The sequence below is a fragment of the Epinephelus fuscoguttatus genome, linkage group LG22 (genome assembly GCF_011397635.1).
Source record: "Epinephelus fuscoguttatus linkage group LG22, E.fuscoguttatus.final_Chr_v1".
Taxonomy (NCBI): domain Eukaryota; kingdom Metazoa; phylum Chordata; class Actinopteri; order Perciformes; family Serranidae; genus Epinephelus; species Epinephelus fuscoguttatus.
The window spans coordinates 18,053,554-18,065,883 of NC_064773.1; the positions used below are offsets into that span (position 1 = coordinate 18,053,554).

At 40.3% G+C, this 12,330-nt stretch overlaps 1 protein-coding gene across 1 annotated transcript in view; it reads right to left on the reverse strand.

Moving 5' to 3' along the window:
• The window catches only part of lrig3 (leucine-rich repeats and immunoglobulin-like domains 3), a 28,528-nt gene extending 17,402 nt beyond the window's left edge, over positions 1–11,126 (reverse strand). The window contains exons 1-3 of the mRNA XM_049566328.1: positions 10,657–11,126; positions 4,201–4,272; positions 4,013–4,087 (exon numbers count right to left, since the gene is read on the reverse strand). Coding sequence (XP_049422285.1) covers positions 4,013–4,087; positions 4,201–4,272; positions 10,657–10,853 — 344 coding nt within the window. The 5' untranslated portion in view covers positions 10,854–11,126. The remainder of the gene's footprint in view (positions 1–4,012; positions 4,088–4,200; positions 4,273–10,656) is intronic.
• Positions 11,127–12,330: the final 1,204 nt, after the last annotated feature.

Below are 12,330 nucleotides of genomic sequence, written 5' to 3' on the forward strand. Positions count from 1 at the left end.
TACACACTGTAAAGTTATGTTGTTACGTAAGATTCCAACATCCATTATGAAGTTGTTTTGTTGTTGTGTTTTCGGGAAAGCTTTGTCCACTGAGCAGGGACTAATGCCTTTAATGGGGGAAGCTCTTTAAATGGAAAGTCGCTTTTTCTAAAACTGTCTCTCTCGTAGTGTGTGTGTGTGTGTGTGTGTGTGTGTGTGTGTGTGTGTGGTTGTGTGGTGGTGCGTTCATGTGCGAGTGTGTGGTATTTCCTATTGGAAAAAGAACAGAGTTTTGAGAAGCCATCTGATGACTCCCTCTCTCTGCAGTGGCGCCTGTAATGAAAACCAGGGGCTGCGTTCGCTGTTGAGACGCCATATTAAACTCTGCACATATCTCACTCGGATGGCTGATCATCCTAACACGTCGGCTTGGAGCGGAGAGAGGCAGGGATCGTATTAACACGTGAACTGAAGGACCTTCACGTAAAATGAGAGGGGAGCTGTAAAATTCCTGAAGTATCGATATATTTCTGTAGCGCCTGCAGCACTGAAAAATGTCAAATTATGGGTGCTATATAAGTTCATAAAGTTCACTTTACTGTGGTGTTCCTGCCATTCAGTTCTAGGAGATCACCTGTCAATCAAACTGTGAATGAGATGACATTTTCTTAGTTTTTTTGCCGAGTTTTCAGAGCTAACACAGGTATCAGACATTTTCAAGACAATTTTAAAGTAAATTTATGACTGAATTTTGGACAGATTATTTTTTGGTCCCACTTGTCAGAGTGAGTAAGCTTAATCTACACTTTGGTGACAGGTTAAGTGCAACCAAAGTAAACTATTAGGTTCAGAGGTGGGTTTAAAGATGTCTAACATCAGAAATTTTGAATTTCACACAGAAGAGGTTAACTGATGTTGACAAAAAGAAATTAAAAGATGGATACATGAATTTAGATCAACTTGGAATTAGGGAAATAGTGAAAAAGACCTTTTAATAGACTAGACAATAAATTAATTAATCAAAAACAACTAACAGATTATGAAAATGTTCTTTAGTTGAATCCCTATCGCACATATGAAACTGGCACTTTAATCACTACTGTTTCGGTTTGTAATCCTCGTCTTCTACAAGGTTCCCATTTCCGTAGACATACCAATAGGCTCACCTCCTAATATACCTAATCAGACGTGGAATCTCCAGGTCATTTGTTTGAACCCCCCTGAACACGGGCAGAGGGATTTAGCGGCGGTGGGGTTTACCCCCTCCATAAATTCCTGGGAAATTGTTCAATTAATTAAGATGATCACGACTCAATTACTACCAGCTGCAGGGTTATTGCCGTTTGTTTTTACTCAGAGCTGCGAGGTCAAAGAAGTCGGCGAGAGCTGCCGCTATGTCTGACTGGCTGTTTGAATAAGTGGTATTCGATACCCCGAGGTCTTTTTTTTCTTCTTCTCTTTACTACCCTCCCAGCTCGGAGAAACTGAAGACGGGAGAGAAATTCTGGAAAAATCACACAACGCCACCTAATCTGAAGGAGGAGGGCGGCAGCCAACACAGGCAGTGTGAGTGTGAGGGCAAGTGTGAATTTCAGTTTCTTCTGTGTGTGCTCTTCTTCATATTGCTTTGTTTGAACTGAATTATGCCCCTGACTTTACAGTTCTGTATAACTAAATGTGATCCTTTCAGACAAAAAGACAGTGTCAACTTAGGGAGGACAGACAAGGCTTTACAAAAAAATGCAATGTTTTTATCTGTTATTGATTTAAAACTGCTTTTATTTGCGGTGACATTTGCTGCTTTGAAAAATAAACTTTATCTGGAGTGTATTAAGGCACATATGACACCACTTTGACCTTAAAGAGTGGAGCCAAAAGACTATCTCAAAACAATCCAAGCAAGATAGCAAAGTAGCAAGTTAGCAACCAACTTGTCTGCTACACTGAAAACTTACTATACAAATATCAGTGTTAATCAAGTCTTTTTAAAAATCAAATTACCATGGCATTAAGAATTTTAGGGGTTAGGAAATAGGAAACTGTGGCTTACTAGCTTAGAGCTATTAGCTAGGCTAACTAGTTAAAACTCTGGATGCTTAGGTAAGTAGCTAACATAAATTAGCACTAGCTATGAAGCAAACCATTAAATTCTGGATGGCTAGGTACACAGCTAATATAAATTAGCATTAGCTATGAAGCAAACCACTATAACTCTGGATGGTTAGATAAGTAGCTAACATAAATTAGCATTAGCTATGAGGCAAACTGCTAGAATTCCTACCTCTTCTACTTCCTGTCTTTTTCACTGGGCATTACTGTTACATGGTCAAAAACAGACATGTAACTTTGAAGGAAAAAATAACTCAATTTGATTGAAGAGTGAAACTAACTGAATATTTGTCAGCTCACCCCTCCCTGTCTAAGCATTTAGTAGAATCAACCGTGGCTTTCAGGTAACAAAAAACAAAACAAAACAAAAAAAAAACTAAAAGGCCCTATCTAGAGCCAGTGTTTGGTTTGTCCATTCTGGGTTACTGTAGAAACATGGCGATGCAACATGGAGGGCTGCTTGTAAGAGGACCCACTCCCTGTGTAGATATAAACAGCTCAATCTAAACTAATGTAAACACAACTTGGCTTTTCCTTAGTGATTCACATTAATAAAAACATATTTATGAATATTATATTCCATTTCTGAAAATGGATCCTGCTAAATCCTGCTTTAAAATCAGAGTTAACAGGGATGACACGACTTCGGATAAACCACACTGAACAACAAATCGAATAAAGAAATTATGGTTTGGCTAAAGTCTGGAATTTTTTAAACTGAATCTGTGCAGGAACTCTGCACTTCAATCCAGAGTTGCTCAAGGGTACTTGGACAGCACACACAGCAGTTATGGCATGATGAACCTGTGACCTCTTTCGAACCATTCAGAGAACAATGCAGCCATTCACACCAGGTGTTATTTGTATGTGGAACAAAAAGTAAAACGTTTTTTTCTTGGCTCAGAATAAAAAAATTGTGTAGTAGGGAAACTTAAATAAAATATACACTTATTAGCCCTCAAATAATGCGGTAAAAAATGACATCTAAGGTGTAGAGGAGCTTGCTTTGACTTACACAAACCATTCCGCCCATCTTCTTTGTGCTGAAATTTATAGCTGGAGGTGACGCTCCTGCGCTAAACGTGCAAACAAATTGTCTGACGGCCACACACCCTGTGGCTGCTGCTGAGCGCCGTGTTGGGGCTTGATAAGGAATACGCCTCATCAAGCCGGGAGACGGATACATTCTTCTACAATAACTTCATGTCAGTTGGTTTTTGGAGAGACGTGCCAGAGAAAGCAAATAAAATTGTTGAGGTTTCACAAACTAATATCTGGTGTTCTTCTGAAAGCACGTATTGCACAACAATACACCAAAGAATCTTCTGGTTAGTGTCTGAGCAGGATGAAATATGACAGTTTTACTCCAGATAATCTCACAAAATCAGCCAAATGTTTTAAGACACTGTTGTTTCTGCTCCATATATACACAAAATCATCTTCCTTACGAAGACAGACAAACACATTTTTGCATTCTCAGGAACTTAAAACCTTGTTTTCAGATGAACCACCATTCACTTCTGAGTCCTATAAATGGCCACACAGATGCATCCACATAAAAATCCCCAAATTTGGATTTTCACATGACAGATTTTCCCTCTCTCCAGCGTCACGTCACTGCCTCCAGGTTAAAAATACACCAACAGCAGCAAAAGCCACCAAACAAAACATTTCCATTTCTGTTGATGGCATTTGTCTTCTACCACGTGACCCGTCTGGGGCTGGCTGCCATGTCTCAGACTGCTGCCCTGTCTGGGAACCAGCTCAGCCAAAAGGGTTTGCTCTCCGGAGGGAAAGAAGGGGGAGGAACCACTTCCCAGCTCACTATTTTAACCAGCAATGACAACTCTGGATTATCCTCGACACTAGTCTGAAGTGAGAGTCTGGATAAGTGCTCACAGAATTTAATAAAAGTCTTACTTACAAGATAAGTGTCGTTATGTTCGAAGAGTAAGGGCCCAGATCAGGTATTGCATCCAGTTCATTGTGGTTCAGCTTTCTGCACACATTGAGAAAAAGAAACAGTTTGTCACATGCAGAACAGTGATGGAGGCTGTTTGTAAAATCCTGCGTTTACTCTAGAAAGCACTGAGAACAACAAAGCGTACTTACATTTCACTTAAATGTTGCAGTTTGGAAAACAAAGTGCTGTCAAGCACCTGCAATTTGTTATGGTTCAGGTCCCTGTGAAGGAAAAAAAAAGAAGGCAAAAATTAAGGGAAAAGTATACACCATGGACTGTACTTCTCAGCTGCTGCAGTCCTCCATTTAGGTCAACACAGCAAACATAATTACATACAAATTCACTGTGTTATTGTGCCTTGACACTGTGAACAGGGGAAACGCATCAAAGGAAAGTCACTGTAATTAAAGTTTGGGTTAGTGCAAATCTGACGGGGATGAAATGAAGCAGAACGGTCACAAAAATAAGCAAGAACAAGAGTTATTGCTGACGTACTGTCACAAACAGACGATGTAAATAAAACTGAATACAGTTTCAGATATCACCTAAAGTCACCATGAAGTCACTGGCGTTTCCACTGCAAACAGTACCACATCTGTGTGCTGGGTACCTCAACAGAGGGATGATCAAAAATGGGAACGGTACAGAACGGTTCCATTGGTGCCATTCACAACTTTTTACGCAGTGGAAACAGAAAAAACGCGTACCAACCTGAACTGTACCGTACTGCTTGATGTAAACTGGGCTTGAAAGAACACTTCCCCTATAAAACGATCATTTGTGTATCAATTACTCAGCATAGGTTACACTGAATTTGTGAAGAAAACTTCACTTTTCTAGTATGCCTCTACTGTGAACGAAGAATCCAAAAAAGGCGAACATTCTTCACGTTCAAGAACAGCAAATTTATATCAAAATATCTATTTACAAACTCTTGCACAATTCGTGCAGTATAACCCTCGTCTCATTTACCCAGTCATATGCTCAGTCCTTCACAAAAACTTCTGAGTACATTTATTCCAATTCATTATCAATGTTTGCCTTTTTTGGATTCTTCATTCACCCTGGAGTCATGGGAGAAGAACCACACTTTTCTTCATGAGTTTTAGGTAACACATGGTGGGTAATTAATATACAAATTGTCATTTTGCAGGTGAATATAACTTAAGAAACTGATGACTTAAGTTTTTTTCCCCCACATCTTCCCAACAAAGTAGTTCAACCAGTTCTAAAATTAGTAGTTCATTCTTTATTTTCTAATAGTGGGTGTTCACTTCAAATCAAATCAACTTTATAAAAATAAAAATAAACCCAACCCTCCCACCCCACATAGAGATACATAAATACACACACACACACACACACACACACTAGCTATCACTAAAGAGACACATTTTCACTTCAGGACAAACTATTAAAATAATAGCTCAAAGTATTGTTTTTTGCTAATGGAAAAACTTCCAAAACAAACTGCTTCCCATTCAAGCCCAAAAAAGGCCTAAAAGTAAAACTTGCTTTTCATCCCTTCCTTGTAACACAGAGGAGAACGTCCATGCCAGAACAGCTCACTTCATATCCAGGCCTCTGCTGAGGAGCAGAGCCAAAACAGACAAGCTGATAAGTTATTGTGGGGCGAGATTCCCTTTGTGCTGAAAGGAGGCCGAAACCTGGCGAGGGAAGTCAATAAACCGCTGGAGCTGAGGCTTCGGTGCTGGCCGAGGCTTGGACCAGACCTCTTTTCTGGTGTCTGGACTTGTATTAACCGCATGCCAGTTTTGACTTTAAAATTTACGAACTTCCAAACCAGATCCAACAGATTAATAAAATGTATTTCCCTTAATATTCATGTCTAGCATTTCATACATTATGCTTCAAGAACAAAGCAATGTTTGTATTGATTAGTCAGGTTTTACATCAGAACGCCTAGATTTTTGCACATTTTTGGAAGCTTCTTAAGGAATATTTTTACATTAAGAAGGATATATACATCAGTTGCTTATTGCCTATTGTAGTCTACAGTAGTAGCTCTGGTCTATGTCTTCATTTTGTCTGAACCCCCCTTGGATCTGAGCCTGACTCAAACTCAACTGAGCCTGAGCTTGGACTGAAGTCTTGGCTGCAGCTCACTGGGGGTGAGACTCTTGTTTTTGCTGCCTGTTTTGAAAAGAAGCCTGAAAACCAGCTCAAGGAGTCTGGCAAGCGGAGCCTCGTGCACCATAAAGTGGTGGAGTTATTGACGCTGCTGCGCACGATCAACGCTGCGGTGCCAGACACTTTTTTTTTTTACACCCCCTCACCCTCTCCCCCTCCCCCTCCGCCTCCTTACCTCCCTCATCTGGAATCCATCAAGGAGCTCTGGGAGGAGGGGAAGAACCTATCAACTGCTAATGTATTCACAATGCCTGGAAAAGCGAGAGGGACGCCTTTCATATGCCTGAAACACCCCTGTCGAATTTTCTGGGGCAGGTTTTAGTTCTCTTGTGGAAAGTTTCATGAACCACTCAACTAGAGTTTTACTCCTAGCCTCACTATTGCTAACTTCCCCCACTATCCTCTTCCTTTTCTTTCCAAGCATATGTGTTGTTGTTTCTGTTGTAGTTCCAGTGCTGGGGGCCATAAGGGAAAGGTGTCCTATCATACTCCCAAGATAAACCCTAAGTAGCTCTGACACGACCACTTCCCTCACAAAGCAGGCTGTGAGCGGAGCAAGATAACACACTGCTGCATACAGGCTTCAGCCTGTATCTGCTGGTCTGGTGAAAATGTACCGTGTGACTTTCTTATCAAAGGCTGAAAAGTGAATAAATGAGCCACTCTTTAGGTCACAAGAGCAGCTGTCAGTAACATCTCAGATTATGATAATGGGAAAGAAGTTTTCATCAAGTTTCATAAATGTTTCTCATCAATCTCCAGGTATTTTCAGACCACAGGAGCTTTGTCATAGCTCTAAAAACCTAGATCTAAGAACTCCCATGTTGTTGTGTCTGTATGGCAAGAACTAGGAACAATTGTAGTTCTTATGACACTGTTTGGAGGGACTTTTTAGCTCCCATCACAGAGTAGGTACTCTTCTATGACTAACTTACTCGTGTTGGTTGTTTGGTTGAACACAGCTAATGCGACACCGGCAACCGCCATTTTTAAAGCCCTGCTAAGACATGTCAACAACAAAAAATATAAAACAAAAACAACAGATTATAACGGAAGGTAAAAGGCTGAAAACATAGGACAAATGGACCAGTAGTTGAGTCCAAGCTTTGTTAAGCATATGTGACAGTGGAAATACAAAGCAGTTTTGACTGCAACAATACCGCATACACTAGCCACTTACAGTGATAACCGCTGGCCGGCTTGCGTCACTTCAGTGTGCCTACTGGTGGTGTGAACGCAAACAGAAAAAAAGCTCTTGATGGTATGTAGTTCTTTGGGGACTTTGCCATAAGGCAGTTCCTCTAAAGGAGTAACCAAAACTCTGATAGTCTGAAAATGCCTTTTAATGATCAGGGCCAAAGACAAAAACTTTTAACATAGCCAAAAAATAGAATGCTAAAGAGAAAACAAGGGGAAAAATACAGATGTATGCAGTACTTTTCATTAATGACCACAATATTTGTGATTTTCGAGGGTTAGTATGATAAACCTTTGCTTGCTAGCTTGTAAGCTATCCGCTAGAACAGGTCGCTTGTACAGTCAGGTAAGAAGCTAACAAAAATTAGTGCTAGCTTTGATGTCAACTGCTGAGATTGGTAATGTGATCTACTTCCTTTTCGTACTTTCTATCATTTTCTGTGTTACCTTGCCAGACTTGAACATGCTGAAATTGACTTCAAAGCCAAATGTTTATAAATTCTTGAAGGACTTTGTACACTCCTCCGAAGGTGTATGTTTCTATTCAAGAATAAGTGTTTCATGTCATTCTTTGACCCACAAAGTTCTCTATTTATTAAAATTAAATGGTGTAGTATTTTGCCCTTAATTCACATATTGTTTAACAGCACAGAGTACTAATATTGATAGGTAGCTTCAACCCCAGAATGTTAGCTAACATACCTGTAAGTTAGCATTAGCTATAACACAGACCCCAAGGATTCCTATTTTTGTCTACCTCTTGGCTTACTTCCTGTCTTTTTCATTGAGCGTAGGCGATGCTTGGCCAAATAAGTTCAGTTCGTTAGCTCTGAAAAATCAATTTCCTCTGATAAATGTTTGTAAATTCTCTAAGGAATTCATTCTTCTCCAAAGGTTTATGTTTCTATTCTAAAATAAGCTTGGTGACTCACAGAGTTTGCTGTTTATTAAAATAAATTGATGTAGTATTTTGCCAGTAAGTTGCTAGATGATACAAAGCACTTAGGACTGCTTGGTAGCTTCGACCTGAGAATGTTAGGCAGGTAGTTAGCACACCATGAATTATCATTAGCTTTAACACAAACCCCAAGGATTCCTATTATTCTCGTACTTCCTGTCTTTTTTTTACTAAGCATTTAAGGCACCTGGCCAAATATACATCCTTCTTTAGCGCCAAAAAAACATTAAATTCCTCTGATAAAAGTTTGTAAATTCTTGAAGGAATTCATACTTCTCCAAAGGTGTATGTTTCTATTTTAAAATAAGCTTGGTGACTCGCTGAATTTCATAAAAACAAAGCACGTAGGATTGCTGCGTAGCTCCAACCTGAGAATGCTGGCTAAGTAGCTGACACGCTTTAACATAAATTAGCATTAGCTATAACACAAACCCCAAGGATTTCTTTTATTGTCTTACTTCCTGTCTTTTTTAATGAGCATTAAAGGTACCTGGCCAAATAAATGTCTTTCTTTAGCACCAAAAAACAATAAATCTCTCTGATAAATGTTTGTAAAAGTCTCAAAGGAGTCTGTACTCGTCTAGAAATGAGTGCTTCTTGCGGTATTTGACTCAAAGTTCTCCACGTATTAAAATTAAAATTGTTTTCAAATTAAAACTACAGTTGTGCCTCACTCTTAAACCTTTAAAAGTACAGAGGCATTAAATCTGGGCATAAATCTATATCTTATTTCTCCCAACAACCTCACAGATATTCATGGCTTAATCCCACTTCTTCATGCTCCTCTCCTCTTCTCCCTCCTACTTTCTCCTTCCCCCTTTTCTTTCTGAGTTTGAATCAAACTAATCCTACACGCTCCTCCTTAATCAGTACCATCGCTGGCTCTGGAGTTGCTAATTCAGCAGAAATAATGGGGTGCTGGAAAACAAAGGGTCGGGCGGTTTAAGGGGTTTAAGATGTGCTGGAGAGCCACTCGTAAATTAGCATGCCAGAGTGAAAAGAATTTTTCCCCCCATGTGGAACTTTTTTTTTTTTTTCATTTTCTTTGGAAGGCCGTCCTCGGTTATGAGGCTCAGGCTGGGTCTGTTTTCTCTGGCAACGTCAAGTTTCCAGAGCAGCACATTTTAGAAAGAGAAAAACTAAATCCAACAGCAGGGCAACGGATTGACCAGGCAGTGAATCAAGCGCTACAGCCCCTAACACTGTACAATAAAAATCAAGTACTGCAGCTTAACGCCGGGCAATAAAAAAATCCAGTAAGAATAATTATCTGTAAAGTAGAACACACCGAGGAACATGCCATTAAAAGTTGCGTTTGGTGTTTCTGCTTCAACAGGCCGAGCTCAGCCTTGTCTCATCTTATAGAGCCAGAAGGCAAACAGGAGAGTAATGGAGATATTACTTTAGGAAGCAGTCCAAGGCTGCACACAGACTGCATCTGATTTATGCCTTTATGGCTTTGAAGGCCTCGAGGTCTGTGAAGCTGAAACCTGAAGACTGACTCCAATCACTGCAAATAAAAATGTGGATGTAACCACTCTGTCAAACCATATACTGTATAAATGTCTTTACTATGTGAGATACCTGCTATTATAGTGCTGTTATTACTACTAAAACTGCAAGTATTGGCACCATTAATACTGCTACTACTACCTATATATCCAAAAGAGATGCATGAGAAAGCCTCATTTTCAAAGTATTACCTGCAGGCACTGTGAAGATTTATTCACAAGTATTTACACTTTAATAAAGAGGTCTGGAGGGACTGACAATGGCACATTGATGTGTAAAAACACACACTGAAAGGCTGCTTGTGCTTCCCTGGTGGCCTCAAGGAGCCTGATGTGCTGCTGCTAGGACCAATAAAACAAATAAAACCTAATAAGGCACATAAATAGATTCATGACAACGTGTTGAATCGGATTACAAGCAAGATTTGTAGTCACAGGTGGACCTTGATGCCTGTCTGTGACTTTAAATGAGGCAGAAAAGTTCTGCAGTGAGTTTACAGCCTGGATTTGAACTTAAATAAAATAAGGACGATTTTAAATGAGAGAAAAGCAAAGCCACTCAAAGTTGTTTTCTCCTGCAGCACCAGATTTTAAAGTGGTTTACAACCTATTCCGTTTTCACTACGACAGGAATGTGGTCCCGTCGGTGCTGAAGGAAAACAGAGAATTTATTCCCCAAAGTGCAGAGATGTGAAAAGATGTTTCAACAAATTAACCATTAAGTTACAAATAAAACAACTATGCAACACAGTGATAAAGATGCACAGAGGCTCTTTAACTGGACTCACAGTTGAACTGTCCATTCCGGGATCGTGTCTGGAATTTGGCCCCTTTTCACCCGACTGCAGTCCAAAAGCTCCCCAATACACACGCAGGGAGGGGGACACGTCCTTGTGTTAGCACCACATCCACGTTGTAGCCTCAAAAACAGAATAAAAACCACGGCAAACCTCGCTAAACTGCGAGCCTGCGTAGAGGAACACATTTTTCTGGCCACACAAGAGAACACCCCTCTTCAGTTTTATCTTCAGATGAAGCGCAACCAATCCAAAGATTGAGAAATCACCAACACAAATCCCAAAATCTGGTGCTGGTTGATCAGCACAGTCGATCCTTATATCCAATCCCTTGCTGTTCCGAGGATCGAGGATGTGAAATGTAAACGAAAAGCGCTCTTCTGAAAGTTGCCCATTCCTGTGGAGAAACTTTAGTGCCGTGCGCCTCGCTGCTGCTGTTGGGGCAACTTGTGCTGTGCAGGATCCCCACAGCGCAGCGTGAGCACACAGCAGAGGTATGCGGGGGGAGGGACCACAGGGGAGCCTGGGACATGTAGTTCAGGCTGCTCCCTCTGGATCCTGCAGGTTTATACCAGTCAGGACAATTTCAGCCAAAAAAATCACTTGTATTCCATAGTTCCATAGTTAACATTTATTCAGGATCAGTTTGCGTTATGGTTATCTTTTTAAGTCTGTAAAGTGAAGTGTGAATTTACAGGATGTGTACATGATGGAATCCAGAACAGCAGCTCTGCAAAACCTGCAGAATATTTCAACATTTCAAAAACCACATAGATTCAGTTTGATTAACAAGTGCAATTTAATTAATTAATTTATTTATTTATTTTTTATATATATGTATATTTTATAAATCACTGAGGGGAAATTCAATTTTTTCACTCTGCTGTCAATTACACACAGGTCCGAACACACACACTCACAAACAGGACCTGTCAGAGTGGGGTCGCCCATGACAGGTGCTCCGAGCGGTTGGGGGTTAGGTGCCTTGATCAAGGGCACCTTGGCAGTGCCCAGGAGGTGAACTGGCACCTCACCAGCTACCAGTCCACGCCCCATATTTTGGTCCAGACAGGGACTTGAACAGGCGACCCTCCGGTTCCCAACCCAAGTCTACCCTATGGACTGAGCTGCTGGAACTGAAACTGAAACTTCGATTAACATTTTTTGGACAGTTAAAGGTTCATTGTGAAGGATTTACAGGGATATATTGGCAGAAATGGAATATAAGGTATAATAGCCTGAAAACAAGAACTGTGCCAATCGTTACCTTTGAATGAGTAGCTTATATCTACTTAAAGACTGGATCCTTGTCTGTGAAGTCCACCATGTTGCATTGCCACAGTTCTAGTAGCCCAGACCAGACAAACTAAACACTGGCTCAAGATCAGTGGTTTTCAAACTTAATGTGCCCAAGGCACACCAAAGAGCCAGCCAAAATCTCAAGGCTCACCTGTACTTATATCTGTGCACAATAGCCTCTACAACGTGTTATCACTCTTATCACGACATAAATGTTTTTATTTGCTAATATCAAATAACCATTGACAACCAATCATTACTCATGAAATATCTATTAACAAAATGATTCAAGAATTCATTTTAAACCCTTTAAAATTACACCAAAGATAATAAAACATCAACTGAAACAAGAAATAATGTAAGATA